We start from the raw sequence: 15,232 nt of genomic DNA, 5'->3' as shown, positions 1-15,232 counted from the left end.
GTAAACTTTGACTTCTCTACAGGGGGAGAAAACTATTCAGGCAGTGCCAGCAGGAGCAAAACCTGCTATCATCACTGCCACAAGACCCATCACAAAAATGATTGTTACACAGCCAAAAGGAATAGGGTCCACGGTCCAGCCAGCCACCAAAATCATCCCAACTAAAATTGTTTATGGTCAGCAAGGGAAAACGCAGGTACAGTGAGGACCCATTTCTGTCTTGAAATGTAGCCCTAAATTTTAATGAGAAGTAAATAATCTTTCACTGTGTTGCCGCATTTATTGCAGGATTAATATGTGTCTATGGGGAATGAGACTTAGGGGTGTAATGAGGTGGCCTTGATTCTGATTTCTTGAGCACAGTGTTTGCATTTGTTAGCTGTTTCTGGAAGCCTAGAGCAAGCCAAAAGGTTTTGCTAAGCCTTTTACACAGCTGAAACTATCTGATCATGATGTCTAGATGCCCATTTGAGTCTTACAGCTAATGGCTAGATCGTGAGAAATAAAGGTGCAGACTCTTGACATAGGTTATCCATCAAATCTGAGGTTTTATTGAAGTTATTTTCTGGTTAATGTACGTTCAGGTTGTCCCTGCAACCTTGTGTAGTTGGTGGGGCTGTATACAGAAAACCTGACTTCTTTCTGGATGCTTTCAGTTTCAGCTTTTTCTCTGCACCTTGTATTTAAAAGAACTAAACTTTTAAGAGATACAATATTTTGCATGTCTTGATTGTTCAAGACTGTATTTATTGCAGGGTGTGGAAGAGAGGTGCTTGTCCTTATCAGTGCAGTGCATGTTCCAGCTCACTTGTGTAGCTTTCTCTTGTCGCGCTATAGCTGTATCCAGCCTTGGAAAATCACTGTTCAGTGGTTTACTGTGTTAAGTTCTCCACCTTACTGAGTGAGAAGTATATTCTTGTGCATTGCCATTTACTTGGGCTTTGTGGTTTAATAATCACAGCTGCTGAATTTACAGGTAGACTTTTTTCAGTAAATTGTTAATATTATGTAGGTTTTGTACATTGATCTGTGTGAGTGGCATGCTGTACTCTTGATTGCTCAGATCTGTTTTCTTGAGTGCTCTTACTATACACAAAATTTGTCTTTCTAATTAGGTTCTTATAAAACCAAAGCCAGTGACATTTCAAGCGACGGTTGTGAGTGAACAAACTAGGCAGTTGGTGACTGAAACGTTACAGCAGGCATCAAGGGTAGCAGAGACAGGAAACTCGTCTCTCCCAGAAGTGAAGGAAGAACCACAAACCTACACTGATAGCAGCTCTTCTTCTACAGAGTCTTCCCAGAGCTCCCAAGGTGTGTATGTGTCACATAAAATACAAATGGACTGTGTCCCAAGCATGCTAGCTAGTTTCATATTGCTCACTGCTTCTCTTTTTAGCACAGGTTCTCACCCAGTCTGTCAGCAGTGTCACTTCCCTTATGGCTTTATTTATCTTTTATGAGCTATTTACTATATGCCTCCATTTCCTGTGTGAAAAGTGGAGATAATGGTTTCTTGCTGGGCTCTTACTGTTGCGGTGCTTATAGCCTGCAGCCTGTTCCCTCTTTTTGGTGAGTCTGCCAGAGGTAGCAGGTTTTTGGTTTGGGGTTTTTTTGAGGGTAGGGGAGGGGGTTGGCAGCCCCATGCTCTGCCGCCCTCTTTCCTGAGTGTATTGAAGCATCTCTCCCCTGCATGACTGAAAGCTGTCATGTGACCAACGTACATTTTGATCCTTTTATAGGCACGTACATGTGCATCAGGACCTGTTCAGCAGGGCCCGTTGTGACAGGACAAGGGGTAATGGTTTCAAAATAGAGGGAGGTAGATTTAGATTAGATATTAGGAAAAAATTTTTTACAGTGAGGGTGGTGGAAGAGTGGCCTCGGTTGCCCAGAGAGGTGGTGGATGCCCCATCCCTGGAAACATTCCAGGCCAGGTTGGCCGGGGCTGTGAGCAACCTGATGTGGTTGGAGATGTCCCTGCTCCTTGCAGGGGGGTTGGACTGGGTGGGCTTTGAAGGTCCCTTCCAACCCAAACCATTCTATGATTCTATATCAGACATGTAATTCTGATGAGGATGCTGCCGTGGCTTCAAGCCATGATATGGATGCAGCTGTTTGTGTGGTAGAGGAGGATAAATACTAGGGTGTAAATAACGCCCTGCCTTTGGTCAGAGTGACCGTGAGGTGTATCACAGCATTAAATAAAAGCAAATGTCTCCCAGGGAAACACATATGCTTACTTAAGTGTCTTTCAGTCACCTTTTCTATATAATTCTGTAGCTGTTGGTCTATACTACTATTTTAAGTACATTTTTAAATTTTGAAGATTCAAGAAATTTCACAAAACTTAGGAGCTGTAAATTCAGAATGCTGAATACAGGGTTGATCACCCACCTGAATTGCTAAAACCTTCTGAAAAAGACTTCAGTCCAAGGCAAATTCAACATACAAAGAAACCTGCTGAACTTTGATTGTTCAAACCAAAGCTTTTACAAACAACTAAGGTGTAGGATCTCTTTTTTTTTTTTTTTTTTTTTTTGCTGGAAGCTTCATAACATCAGCAGTGTTTTACTTCAAGAGTAAACTGTAATAAAAACTGAAGTTTTGCAGAATGAGAGTATGTATCCTTGGCAATGTTCAAAACGCTAATGGATGATGAGTAACCTAGTCTAATTTTTAACTATAACCCTGCTTTAAAGCAAGAAATGGGATAAGAGACCTCCAACCTGAAAGGGTTCTGTGCTGACTTGATGTGCCCTTGTTCTTTTGCAAACAGATTCTCAGCCTGTAGTCCATGTGATTGCTTCAAGGAGTCAGGATTGGTCAGAACATGAAATAGCTGTGGACACAAGCCCTACAATAATTTACCAGGATGTATCCAGTGAATCCCAATCCGCTACTTCCACGATAAAAGCTTTGCTGGAACTTCAGCAGACAACAGGTACAAAAACACATGTGGTTGTTTAGGCTAACTTCAAAGCTTATTACTTGCTTAAGTAGTAAGTTTTGTAATTGAAAGGCACCTACCTTGGGTCAGCTTGATTCCTTTCTTCTTACCGTGTAACAGTTTGGTTGACTCTGTTATATAATGTCCACTATTTAATTAAACTTTTGCATTCATGTTTGACTTCTGTTTTGTTATGGAGGTTTACGTATTGGAGGTTTATTTTGTTTTTCTTTTATTCTAAAGCAGTGAAGGAAAAGTTAGAATCGAAGCCAAGGCAGCCTACCATTGACTTGAGTCAAATGGCTGTCCCAATCCAGATGACCCAAGAAAAGAGGCATTCTCCAGAAAGTCCTTCCATTGCTGTGGTAGAGTCGGAATTAGTGGCTGAATATATCACAACTGGTAAGTGACTAAGGTAGCGTGATGGTGGGTTTGCAGCTGAAGTCTAGGGACTTCATTTTGGAGTTTCCTTACAATGAGTTTCATGATTGTGTTTCACTGTCATTTGCCATAGAGGAAACGAGTATTTTCTTCCACTCTTGAGACCTTGTGCCAGGGGACAGAGATTGCGTCTGCTTTTCTGGGGCTTAGTGGAGAATGTTTGTTCTCTGAGCTGATGGAGAGCACAGGCTTTCCCACTTGTCTTTAAGGAAAATGTTTAGTAGGGAAAAAGTAGAAAATTAAGTTATGGGACCTGTATACTATTTCTTGTACGTCTTGAAAGGAGTCAGACTTTGAGTTTGTTTAACCCATATTTGCAAAATGTTACTTGTCTGCCGGGACTGAGTGGATTTTTAAGGCAGGTGTGGATTTGGCATGCTAATGCAGTCCCCAGCTTCTTAATTTACTAAAATGCTTCTAACTGGTAAATTTGCACTCTCTAAACAAAGACATTGTTCAAATTCAAATTAATTTTGGGATTAAATTCTTAACTTTTTACACTCTTGAATCCTCCTTTCTGGATGTCCTGTTTTGTGTGAGTTCTTGACTCCCTTCCACTGAACAACTCTTAATTATATCATGTCTCTCTGGTGATCCCTGCAGAGGATTAAGTTACTTGTTTTCCATTTTAATTTCTTAAGTCCACATTATTGGTCTCCCTACTTAATTTATTTGGAAAACAAAACGAAAAGTGTGTTGAAAATCTGCATTGGAAAAGCAGACTGGATTATATTAAATCGTATAAGTACGTATCTGTAACTCTGGAGGTTTTAAATTATATGTCTAATTTGATATTTTCATTTTTCATTATCCTGCTCTGTACCTCCTTCCCTAGCTTCCATCCTTTTGTATGGTCTGACTTCAAGTCGTGTGAAATTGGAGCTGGGGGAGACGTTGTCGTTATTCTTTTAAATAACACTTACTGTATATGGCATCAGTTTTGAATATTTGAGTCGTGCTTCCTTGGATCTCTTTTAAAACAAACTCGGAAGTACAATAGAGAGTGTTCAAGTGGTCTCCAATTAACAGTTAGTTATCTTCACTGACACAGACACTGTGCAGTGTGCTTCTCTTCGGGGTTCCAGTTTTTGCTGGGTCTTGCTGTAAATGTTGATGTAAAATAGGGACCTTTGCAGAGAGGAGGGGAAATGGCTGTCGGTATCTTTGTAGACTTAAGTCCTTTTCTGTAGCTCAAAAATCATACGAAGTGCAAAAGTTGCACGTTTCCTTGTTATTACTGTTTGAAATACTGGGATTTTTATAAACTTAGTTGATATACAGGAATCTATTGGAGAAATGCAGGCTGCTATGGGTTAACTCACAGCAGTTTCTGCTCCAGCACAGAATGGGTTATTTTGCTCTTAGATTTTTGTCCCTTCCCACAGTTTCTGTGAACACTGCCAGGGAATGCAGGTAATAAGAGTTTTTGGGTTTTCTTTTAATTTGTGCTTCTCAGGGTTCATCAGTAATCCACATAACTGTATTTTCTGGTAAAAAAAATCCAGCGGTAAGATAGTAAACAGTCTGTAATCTGTTGTGAAGTCTCCTGCATGTGCCTAGACCAAAGCATTAGGCACACTTTAATCTGCATGGGAGCTGGGATTCAGCATGTGCTTTCTCGTGAGATGAAGGGAGCGGTTCACACATCTCAGTGTCACCATTTTTTGTCTGTCTGCAGACTCAGGAAGACAACACTGTATTGGTTCACATTCGGAAGAATATCTACACAACCATATAGGTTAGAAACTTTATTTGTAAATGAAGCTTTCAATTGTGCAGGAACTGTTGGGGGATATCCACGACGGATCTCGCACAGCATGCAGGCCGGTATTGATAAAATCCCACTCCTTTCTTGGAGTAGGAAAGTAAAATTGTCATATTAATTCAAAATATGACCTTTCTTCTAACTTCCAGGAAGCTCACTAGAAACTTTTTAAGTTATGTTACAACTGCATTTAAACTTTGCTTGTTCTCCTTCAGTTATTGTTTATTTTGCAACTCAAAGGTTAATTAAAGCAAATATTTATGTATTAGCATAAAGTAATTTGGATTCATATCTTATCAGTGACTGCAATATAGAATGGTTTGTGTTTGGTTTTGGTTTTTTTTTTTGTTTGTTTTTCCTAAGCAAAAGATCATTTCTGTGTCAATCCACTATTTACTGACAGAGCCATCACCAGAGCTCCGTAACTCGTGTTGATTCTGGTCTAAAAAGTGACGTAGACCCATGACAAGGTCTCCATTTTTTAATCTGTGATTTCTAATTGATCTCACTTATTTTCATAATACCCAAACATTTTCTCATTGCTAATCTTTCAAATTTAGACTGTGCTCTGGAAAGTATTTCTTGCAGTTGATCAGTGGTAGAAATTGTCTGAGCAAGACTTGCTGTTCTTAATTGCAGTCAGTTCTGCAGGTACTTTTAGTAGTGTAAAAACCATGGAATAACATGTGCTCTGCAGTGTTGTGCTGCTGGTGTCTAAGGAACCCAGCTGAAAATCAAGTATAAGTTCTATTTGCGAAGTTTGTGTGTTGGGAGAGGAGGAGATTTGGACCAAGCGTGATTACTTAGGAAACAGAGACAAAAAAAAAAAAAAAAAAGACAAAACCTGAGTTGCTATTCTAAGAGGCTTCTCAGAATAGATCTACACTTTAAGATTGAAGCTAGCATACAGTAAAAGATGTATTTCATACTCAGATGTTTATTTCACTCATATATGCTTTAACCTTAAACGCAAAACAAATAGTTGAAGTTACTGCAGTTAGTTCTAGAGAAGTGCCACTGACCTCTTTACTTGCAGTCAGTCATCGGTCTCAGCCCCACCAGCAGTCATCCCAGCCCCAGAGGACTCTGCTGCAGCATGTGGCGCAGTCGCAGACAGCAACGCAGACTTCTGTTGTGGTGAAATCTATCCCCGCATCCTCCACCGGCGCGATTACCCATATCATGCAGCAGGTTGTACCCTTTCTTTTCCCAACAGTCTATAAGCAGCAGTTGGTTATATGAATTGTTTAGGACCAGGGCTTGTTCTGAATGTATAGATCATGTTGCTGCCACTGAAAATGCTAAGTGTAAGGGCAAATTAATTACTTGATTTTAATATTGCCTGTTTTAGTGGGGTAAAAGGGAAACAGTTAATGAGATTACTTGGGATTTTTAAGTAAGAGGTATTAACAGCCACTGTGGAAAAGATCGTCCTTCCTAGACGGGTTCTTGCTTTCTGTATGTCTCTTCAACAGCAAGAAGGTTCTTTTTTTCTATATGTCGTGTTTTAAGGGCCTAGGCTCTTTAGATTATGTTGGTGTTAGTGCAGGGGGATGAAGCAGAATCTAGTCAGTACACAGAGCACACAGTGTCTTTTTGATTTGAGGGCTTTAGTTTGTAAATAGGCAAACTTCTCTGAATCAAAAAGTAAGATCATATTTAGACCAGTACCATGAGGGTGCCAAACACTTCAAGCAAATGGCATAGCTTGTTTTTCAAGACTCTGCAGCGCTTGAACTTCTAGGAACATCAGCTGTGAACCAGGATGGTACTGTGTTAGGGTTATAAACCCACTTCATAGAGTGTATTTTCACAGATGTTTGAGTAGACTGCTTCATCTTGCTGAGGCCATTTAATAATACATGTATACCGCAGTGTACAAAGCATAGTAACGTAGATCTCTTGCTCCTTCAAATCCCTCAAGAAATCAAACAATGTTTGTGCAATGCTCAAGAAAAATTGCAGTAAAATTTTGAGGAAGGAGGAAGAGGGGATCTGCTGTAATAGGGTAGACTGTAGGCGTGTGGGGAGCTGCATAAGAGATGAGGAGATGACTAGGCTCTAAAGAGACAGAATAAGTATTTATTGTGCAGAGAGACTCTGACTTTAATGAGTGTTTCAACCATCTGCTAGTTCCTACTCCTTCATATCCAACTGCCATGCAACCTCAGGGGCTTTAAACCTTAGTCTGACACACGTAAGGGCTACGTAATCTCCCCTGAGGATTACCTGTGCAGTTAATGTTGTCACATAGAGACATACCACATTTTCACTTGATAAAAATAGCTGTTGATTTGCTTATGTATTGTGGAATCTCCAGTAAAGGTATCTTTTTATACATGAGTTGGGAGTCTATAATGGTAAAATAAGTTGAAACACAATTAAAAAAAAATTATGTATTCTTAAAATCTATAGTTCTCTTTACTAACTTGCTGTAACTTCTTCTTATTAAGGCCTTAAGCAGTCACACTGCATTTACCAAACACAGTGAACAACTTGGAACTGAGGAAGGAGAAGTGGAAGAGATGGACACCTTAGATCCTCAGACTGGCCTGTTCTACAGATCCGCCCTGACACAATCGCAGGCACAAAAACAGCAAAAACTGAGTCAGCCGCAGCTGGAACAGACTCAACTGCAAGTGAAGACTCTGCAGTGTTTCCAGACTAAGCAGAAGCAGACAATCCACCTGCAGGCCGATCAAATCCAGCACAAACTCCCACAAATGCCCCAGCTTTCTATAAGGCATCAAAAGCTAACCCCCCTGCAGCAAGAGCAAGCACAGACCAAACCAGATGCACAGCACCCCCCACACCACATGATGGCCAAAGAAAGGCAACTCCCTACCTTAGTGGCACAGCCACAGCAAACTGTAGTACAGGTGCTTGCAGTAAAAACCACGCAGCAGCTGCCCAAACTGCAACAGGCACCAACGGCACAAAAAATCTACGTGCAGCCCCAACCCCCCCAGAGTCAAATGCAGCTACCTGCCTCTTCAGAGAAACAGCCAGCAAGCCAGGTAACGGAATATTGATAGCATGCAAAATACACGTCGCTGTTCAAGGAAAAAAAAAAAAAAAGTAAATCAAAACACCAACCCTGTCGCTGTAGCAGTGTTTTGTCCTGGCAAGAGAGAACTCCTCATTCCGATGGTATTAATTGCCCAATCAGAAGGTTGACACTAGGAAAGAGAAGCACATGTTATAGGGGAAAAAAAATCCATAGAGCTCACAAATGTGTTTTGTTGGACAGTTCTTACGAATTTCTGCCACCACCGGTGCATGGAATTTATCCCCAATTATTTTCTTTTAATTTTTAGAGATGACACGTTATTAATTTCCATTCCCGTAGCACTTTTTATTTCTGTGGAAATAAAGATGGATACACTGCAGTCTCCTTAAGGCTCTCCACTGTACGTCTTCCTTTGTAGTTTACATCTTCCTGAAGTTTTATGGCTTTCATGTACAGGAGTAATTTGATTTTCCTTGGGAGGGGAAAATGTAAAGACTGAGGAACATGGGGGGAAAAAAAAAAGTATTTTAACTAACTCCAGAGAAATACAATTATTTTTTTTTTTCTTTGGCCCTCTCAGGAATACATGTGAGAACAAGAGGGTTAACAAACATCACATGGGGATGTAAATCCCAAAGGAAAACGAGGCTGCTGTGGTATTATACTGCTACAATCCTTATCTAGCAGCCTACAAAGCTGCTTTTCCCCAAACTTCAATTAACTGTTACCGTATCATTGCTAATTCCTTTGTTAAAACACTGAGTTTCAACTGTCTTCCTAATAGCAAGTATCTTGTTTGTGCCATACTGTCCTTGGAAATATTGATTAGATTTTTCAATTTAAAAAAAAAAAAATAAGTCTAGCTGTAACATGCACAACAAAAATTTGATTTTCAGGTGCAGCATCCAATTAGAACGCAAGGATCCACTGTTACAAAGATAACTTTTGAGGGGCATCAGCCTCCTTCTGTTTCAAAGGTAGCAGGTGGTAGTTCTGTGCCCAAACTGGCATTGCCAGTTACGAGCCTATTTCCCACGCAGGCACCCGCGAAGACAGCAGTAGGAGATATTTTGAGAGTGTCTATGGTGGAAGCTCAGATTGATACAAACGTAGAGCATACCATAGTGGATCCCCCAAACGAGACCATGTCCACTAGTAAACCCGCTAGCGAAGCCGAGTCGTCACCTTGTACCCAGGTGCTGAGGGTGACTGCAGTAGGAATGACGGCAACTTCCATCCCCCAGCAACAGACGTGTACAGAATCCGGTTCAAGTCCTCCTGCTGTTGGTCCTGCTTCAACAGAGAGGAAACTCGATGCACAAGGAATGCCTACAACAAAGCAGTTTATCCACATTCAGAATATATCACAAAAGAAAGCTGAAGAGAGCTCTTCAGAAATTGTTATCCAGGTAAGAGAAGACGAGAGCAAATAAGGCAAAGGTTGAGCAGAGCAAGCATGTCTAATGTGATGATAGCAGCTGAACGATGTTCAAGTATTTTTGTTTTCCTTCCGCAGTTTTTGGTTCTTTTTTCTACTCTTACACTTGTAATGGATTATTACTTCAAAGTGTTTAATTCTTAAATTGTGTGCAAGTTTCTCTAGCACTGTATCATTCACTGTGTCCTCGGTGTCTTCCTTTCTCTTAAGAAAACAAACCAAGCTCATCTAATTTTACAAAGTATACTTTTATTTGAAATGCTTAAAAATGTGACCTTCAACATTTACTGTGGAACTGTGACCTAGAATTTTGTATAATCTCTGTTAATGTTACCTCTGAGTATAAAATTAGCAAAAAAAAAACCGAAGTAGTGGGGTTCTGCTTACTGGGAAAGTTCAGCAAATAAGGCCTGGATTCAGAGGAAAGCTTGTAACCTCTGAGATAAAATGACTATTGATCTTTAGCCTCAATGCTTCAGTCATTGCTTAACTGGTGATTGATATTTTGTTGATTCTGCTCTCTGAAGTACCATGTTTGATGATGTAATACATGGTCAGAATGTCAACTCAGGAAGTATTTAAGTCATCCGAAGGCTCATAATGGTATAATATGAATCTTTGTGGACAAATTGGTGTGGTGTATGTTCACACGAATGATAGCCTGGCTTGAAATGGTTTTCTTGTGTTTTTATTTATCATATTTGTGAAATAATTGTGTACAGAGCTCTCAAATTTTTCATGCTGTTCTGTAAAATCTTCATTGCAGCTAACTTTTGTAGAAATCATCATTTTTGTACTCATTTTTAGTCCTCATTTCCCTAAATAGACAAAGATAGATTTCTGTTTTACTTCAAAGCTGTGTGTTTGGAGAATCTGTATTGTTTATCATTGTGACATGCTACGAGGTGTTTCAAAAGTAAAATACTGCCCAGAATTTCAGTTATATAAAGTTGTACATTTAGTTTCTAGAACCTCTGAAAGTGTAAAGCAGAGATAAATAGCTTAGATCCGTTGTGTTTCCTCTGCGATGCTGCAGCCCTGAACAGGACTGGAGCTTGTATACGAAAAACTTAGCTAGTCCTTATATCTGAGTGTCTTGTCTGAAAAAGATAAGAAAAAGAGAAAGCTGAGGGAAGTGTTATCTCTGCTTTGCGTTTGAGGAATGGTTGATGATGGGCGTTGGTGGTTTAGCTGTCACAGGCCTTGAGTGACGATCGAAGGCGAAGATCAGTCCCTTAAGAGCAAGATCATTCACATTTTATCTTTCACAACCTGATCTGGTGGAAGGGTGCTTTGAAGCTTTAGCTAACGTAATGTAACATGCAACGGGCCATAGCTAGGGAAAATTGCTCTTGGAAACCGAATATCCCTTTTCCATGCTCCTGCGGTCGCACAGATGCCTTTACCTGTGAAAACTGTACGTGTTAAAGCTGAAATCTTTTCTTTCTTTCAGACTATCCCTCACTATTCCATCCCTTGTCACTCCAGCTCCAATGTGGTAGTGGAACCCAGCGGGCTCCTGGAGCTCAACAACTTCACCAGTCAGCGCCTCGACGATGAGGAGACGGCAATGGAGCAAGATGTGGACAGTAGCACTGAGGACGGCACTGAGCCCAGCCCAGCTGAACAAGCCTAAGGAATTGGGACACTGGAGTGCACTTTAAAATATCTTGAGATTTTGAGTATCCAAGATGCCCTTGTATTGTGATGTCTTAGAGCACTTTGCCTATTAGAGTTGTTCATTGGACCTTTGAAGCATCAGTGTGTTTTAACAAGACGGTATTGCAACAGCTACATCTTAAAATGGTTTCAAAAAAAAAAAAAAAAAGAAAACAAAAAAAGATGTAGTTACCAAGATTTAGTAAACCTGTGACAGTGGAATGTACTCCAGTTAAAAAAGCAAATCTGCAGCGAATTCTACAGCTCGTGCTATTGAAGCCCTTGCCCAGATACTGAACCAGCTTTCAGTGAAAAGGGATTGTTATTTTGCTGTGTCTTTTTGTTAGCTGTTGAGCAAAACACCATCGAAAAAAAAGAGAATGTTTAATAAATATTTGTATTTTAAAATAGCATGTGAGAGAAAAAGTGTCTCTGACAGTGCTGGAAAAGCCCCAGGAAATTTTGGAATTGGTTCGCTTTCTTGCACTTGTGCTCACTTAGAGTTAAGATTTTTTTCATAAGCCTAAAAATATAGTTTATTTTTTTAAAATTCTCGTTGGTGACTGTTTGGAAATAAGCAAAGTCACTAACTGGTAGCAAAGTGGATTTACTAGTGGATTTTTGTTTTCATGCTTTACAAGTAGGGTAATGGTGTATGAGGCATTTTTTTGTGCCATAAGCACATGAAATGCTCGTCTACTGTAGTTAATCTTTGAGTATTTATTTAAATATAAAATTTTAAGTGAGGCCAAGTTGTTGAAAAAGTTCCTGTGAAACAGGCAGGTGTGCTAATTCTAATTCAAACGGGATGCGGGGGTTGTATTTTGCTATAAATCAGTTTTTCAAAATTGGGGATAAGAGGTTCAGCGCCTTTCAAAGTTGAACCTCCGGATTTCGAAGTGAGCCAAGGCTTTTAAAAAATCTGTATTTTACTCTTACATGCTGTTTTTAAAGTGACTGTTTTGGGAGTTGAAAAGCTTAAATGGGTATACAGCGCGAGGTTTCAGAAATCAGCCTTACGACTTGGCTTGTTGAAGCAATACGTTGGGTTTTTGTGATAGTTACAAGCCACAGAGAGGTTTGGATGGGATAAGAAAAACCAGTTTTAATACATTCTGCTAATGAAGACAATACTTTTTTTTTTTCCTAATGTATATAAAAACCACGTTTTTAACTGTTTTGTATAGATTTCATTATAAATAACTAAGCATTTAAAGACTTTGACATATCATTTAATTGTATATACATCTATCAACCTAACTGCCCACTTTTTGGTGCTGAAGTACTACTGCAAGTAGATTTCATCCAAAGTCTAATACAGCTTTTGCGTCAGTCTTTTTTTTTTTTTTTTTTTAAAAACAGTAGTTTTACCGTTGATACTGTAGTTAAGATTAAATTCCAACCAGAGCAACTCAATCTAAAAATACAAAACCTAAAAATTTATGTTGTCCTCAGTATCCCGCCATGTAAGAACATGCAGTAACCCCTAGATGGTGCTGTCGGTTTTCGTCTAACCTCAGTTATTTTATAAATTAGGTCCCTATGACTTTCATATACTTCTTTTTCCTTCTGTTCTCTTTTGCATCAGCATCAGTTCCAAAATAGTGCAGTTTATTGAGATGGAGAAATGTCCTGATAAACTTCATGTCCAAATACCGGAATAGTGGGGTAGAAAACTTAATTTTTGCGTTACTTTTATGTTGGAATAGGTATTGGTTTGGTTTCTGCTATACTTCGTGGTCAGGATGGAAGAGGATAATATCTATGGATTGAAACATACCATATTTGTTTAGTAAAAAACAAAAAAAAAAACCAAAAAAAAACCCTACCAGTATGCCATTCGCAGTTTAGGTTTTGATAGTTTTATAGAGTCATAGAATGGTTTGGATTGGAAAGGACCTTTCAAAGCCCATCCAGTCCAACCCCCCTGCCAGGAGCAGGGACATCTCCAACCACATCAGGTTGCTCAGAGCCCCGGCCAACCTGGCCTGGAATGTTTCCAGGGATGGGGCATCCACCACCTCTCTGGGCAACCTGGGACAGTGCTCCACCACCCTCAGTTTAAAAATTTTTTTCCTAATATCTAATCTGAATCTACCTCCCTCTGTTTTAAAACCATTACCCCTAGAAGTTTGGGAGCTTTTACTCCTGTTTTAGTGAAATAACGGTGACCAACAAGAGCGCCCAAGTCAAGATCCAAGTCCTGAAAGTTCCATGCTGCTACAAAATGACGAAAAGCCATTTAACGCAGATTTTGCTCCCTCCTGGGGCTGGACAGCCTCTTGTGCTTTGCAGACGCCGGCGTAAGGCACAGTCTGTAGTTTTCCGTGCACAGTTATGAAAAGCCCAACGCAGGTGACACACAGTTCTGGCTCATATCAAATTTTCATCGTCACCTGGAGTCTTGCAGTATTTTGGGCATCCCTGGCACTTCTTGGACTGAAAGGCCAGGAGAATATAACTACAGCAAGGTTTTTCTGAAGCGCTTTCACACAAGAACTTGGCCTTAAATGGTGGTTTAAGGTTTAGGTGAATGTATGTGCTCTCTCTAGCCAAAAAAAAAGAGGTACTAAGAAATGACATCAGGTGAATTCAGCGCTGCTGATGCATTAAGTACATTGTTATGTTCTGGTCCAGTTTATTCCAATGTTTTGTGTAGGACTTTCTTTTGCATCTGTAGTGATGACTTTACAGCAGGGGTATGAGCAACTTCAGAGCGAACTATGTGGCAGGTCCCCGAAGACAGCAACTCTCCTTTAAAAACACGAAAGCTTTTAGCGTTGCTATGAGACGTAAGGTTTTCAGATCGGCAAATCGAAGCACGTCGTGGGGCTATCTAGGGGTCATGTGAGAAATTTCGAAAAAGGACTTTTTGTAATCCGTGCATTGTTGAAATGCCTCTTGATGCTTTCCCAAACTGAGCTGAATTTTTTTCAGATTCCCTTGTTTGTCTGTTCTAGCACTTCACCATACAAATACCATTATTAATAAGGAATAGACAAGATGAGCTAAAATTTAGGGTGAAGATGTTGGTTTTTTTTTTTTTCCTAGTTACTTGATTTTTGAGAACATTTGCTCGGAGCATTTGTCCTCCCTGTTTTAATGAACTCCAGGCAGCACTGCCTGTTCCTTGTCCTGCCCTGCAGAGGTGCAGATTTTTTCACAGTTGCCCGTGGGATGCTTACTTCATCCTACTGCAGCGATGTGTCTGCTCCTCACGACCTTATAAATATCGCTGAGCTGCTAAAAATAAAACATCGGTCTGTGAGAAAACAGTTTGCATATTGCTGCGTAATAAGCTGCATCTTCCTTCCTGAAATGAATTTGATGTCCCTCCTTGGAACGGAAAGGTGAGCTGCTGTGGTAGTGATGATAATCTTTATTACCAGGAATTAGCAGGTAATAGGCTGGTAACTTAGCAGGAAGCTGTGGGTGAATTGAAGAGCAAGGAAAACAGCACGAGAGAGAGTCGCTTTGCTTTTTGACATTTTAAGAAATGTGCTCTGGCACTGCAATAGGACCCTGAATTTTCAAAAAAAAGGATGCTAAGAAAGTAAAATTAGAGGAAGAACTGAAACAAGGGAGGAGTTACGTGCACTTTAAAGATGTGTGCTATCACAGAGGGGTATATATTTTCTGGAAAGATTGACCCATCAGGGTAAAAGTATTTTCAGTCTTCCTTCCACTGACAAAATGAGCTTTTGAAATTTCACGGCAAAATAGAAAAACAGGAGTTACCTGCAGTTGTGGGTATCGCCTTACACGCGGACGACCCATTGAACAGAGTGCATGACTAAATAGATGGGAATTAAAAAGAAAACAAAGACCTTTGAAAAAAAATCAAAAGTCAGGAAAACTTAAGACTATATACCTTTTTTTTTTTTTTTCTTTTTTCTTCTTCTCTCTTTAGTGTGTAAGTAGTTCTTGAAGTCTGAGGGTTTCACAGATGTCGGTGGTTCTGCGGCCCCG

The 15,232-nt window shown here is 40.0% G+C and overlaps 1 protein-coding gene across 13 annotated transcripts in view; it reads left to right on the top strand.

Moving 5' to 3' along the window:
• EMSY (EMSY transcriptional repressor, BRCA2 interacting) overlaps window positions 1-12,482 on the top strand; it is a 40,650-nt gene extending 28,168 nt beyond the window's left edge. For 6 of the 13 annotated variants that reach the window (XM_086739741.1, XM_086739740.1, XM_086739734.1 and 3 more), the window contains 9 exons: window positions 23-196; window positions 1,116-1,314; window positions 2,780-2,944; window positions 3,194-3,352; window positions 5,070-5,129; window positions 6,193-6,347; window positions 7,610-8,173; window positions 9,063-9,575; window positions 11,058-12,482. In XM_086739741.1, the coding sequence (XP_086595867.1) occupies window positions 23-196; window positions 1,116-1,314; window positions 2,780-2,944; window positions 3,194-3,352; window positions 5,070-5,129; window positions 6,193-6,347; window positions 7,610-8,173; window positions 9,063-9,575; window positions 11,058-11,240 (2,172 nt within the window). In that variant the 3' untranslated portion in view covers window positions 11,241-12,482. The remainder of the gene's footprint in view (window positions 1-22; window positions 197-1,115; window positions 1,315-2,779; window positions 2,945-3,193; window positions 3,353-5,069; window positions 5,130-6,192; window positions 6,348-7,609; window positions 8,174-9,062; window positions 9,576-11,057) is intronic. The other 7 variants (XM_086739743.1, XM_086739738.1, XM_086739735.1 and 4 more) reach the window with 6 other exon arrangements.
• Window positions 12,483-15,232: the final 2,750 nt, after the last annotated feature.

This window comes from Chlamydotis macqueenii, chromosome 1 (genome assembly GCF_036417535.1).
Source record: "Chlamydotis macqueenii isolate bChlMac1 chromosome 1, bChlMac1.mat, whole genome shotgun sequence".
NCBI lineage: Eukaryota > Metazoa > Chordata > Aves > Otidiformes > Otididae > Chlamydotis > Chlamydotis macqueenii.
The sequence above is the reverse complement of the archived record's forward strand: the minus strand, read 5'-3'. Positions and strand labels throughout refer to the sequence as shown.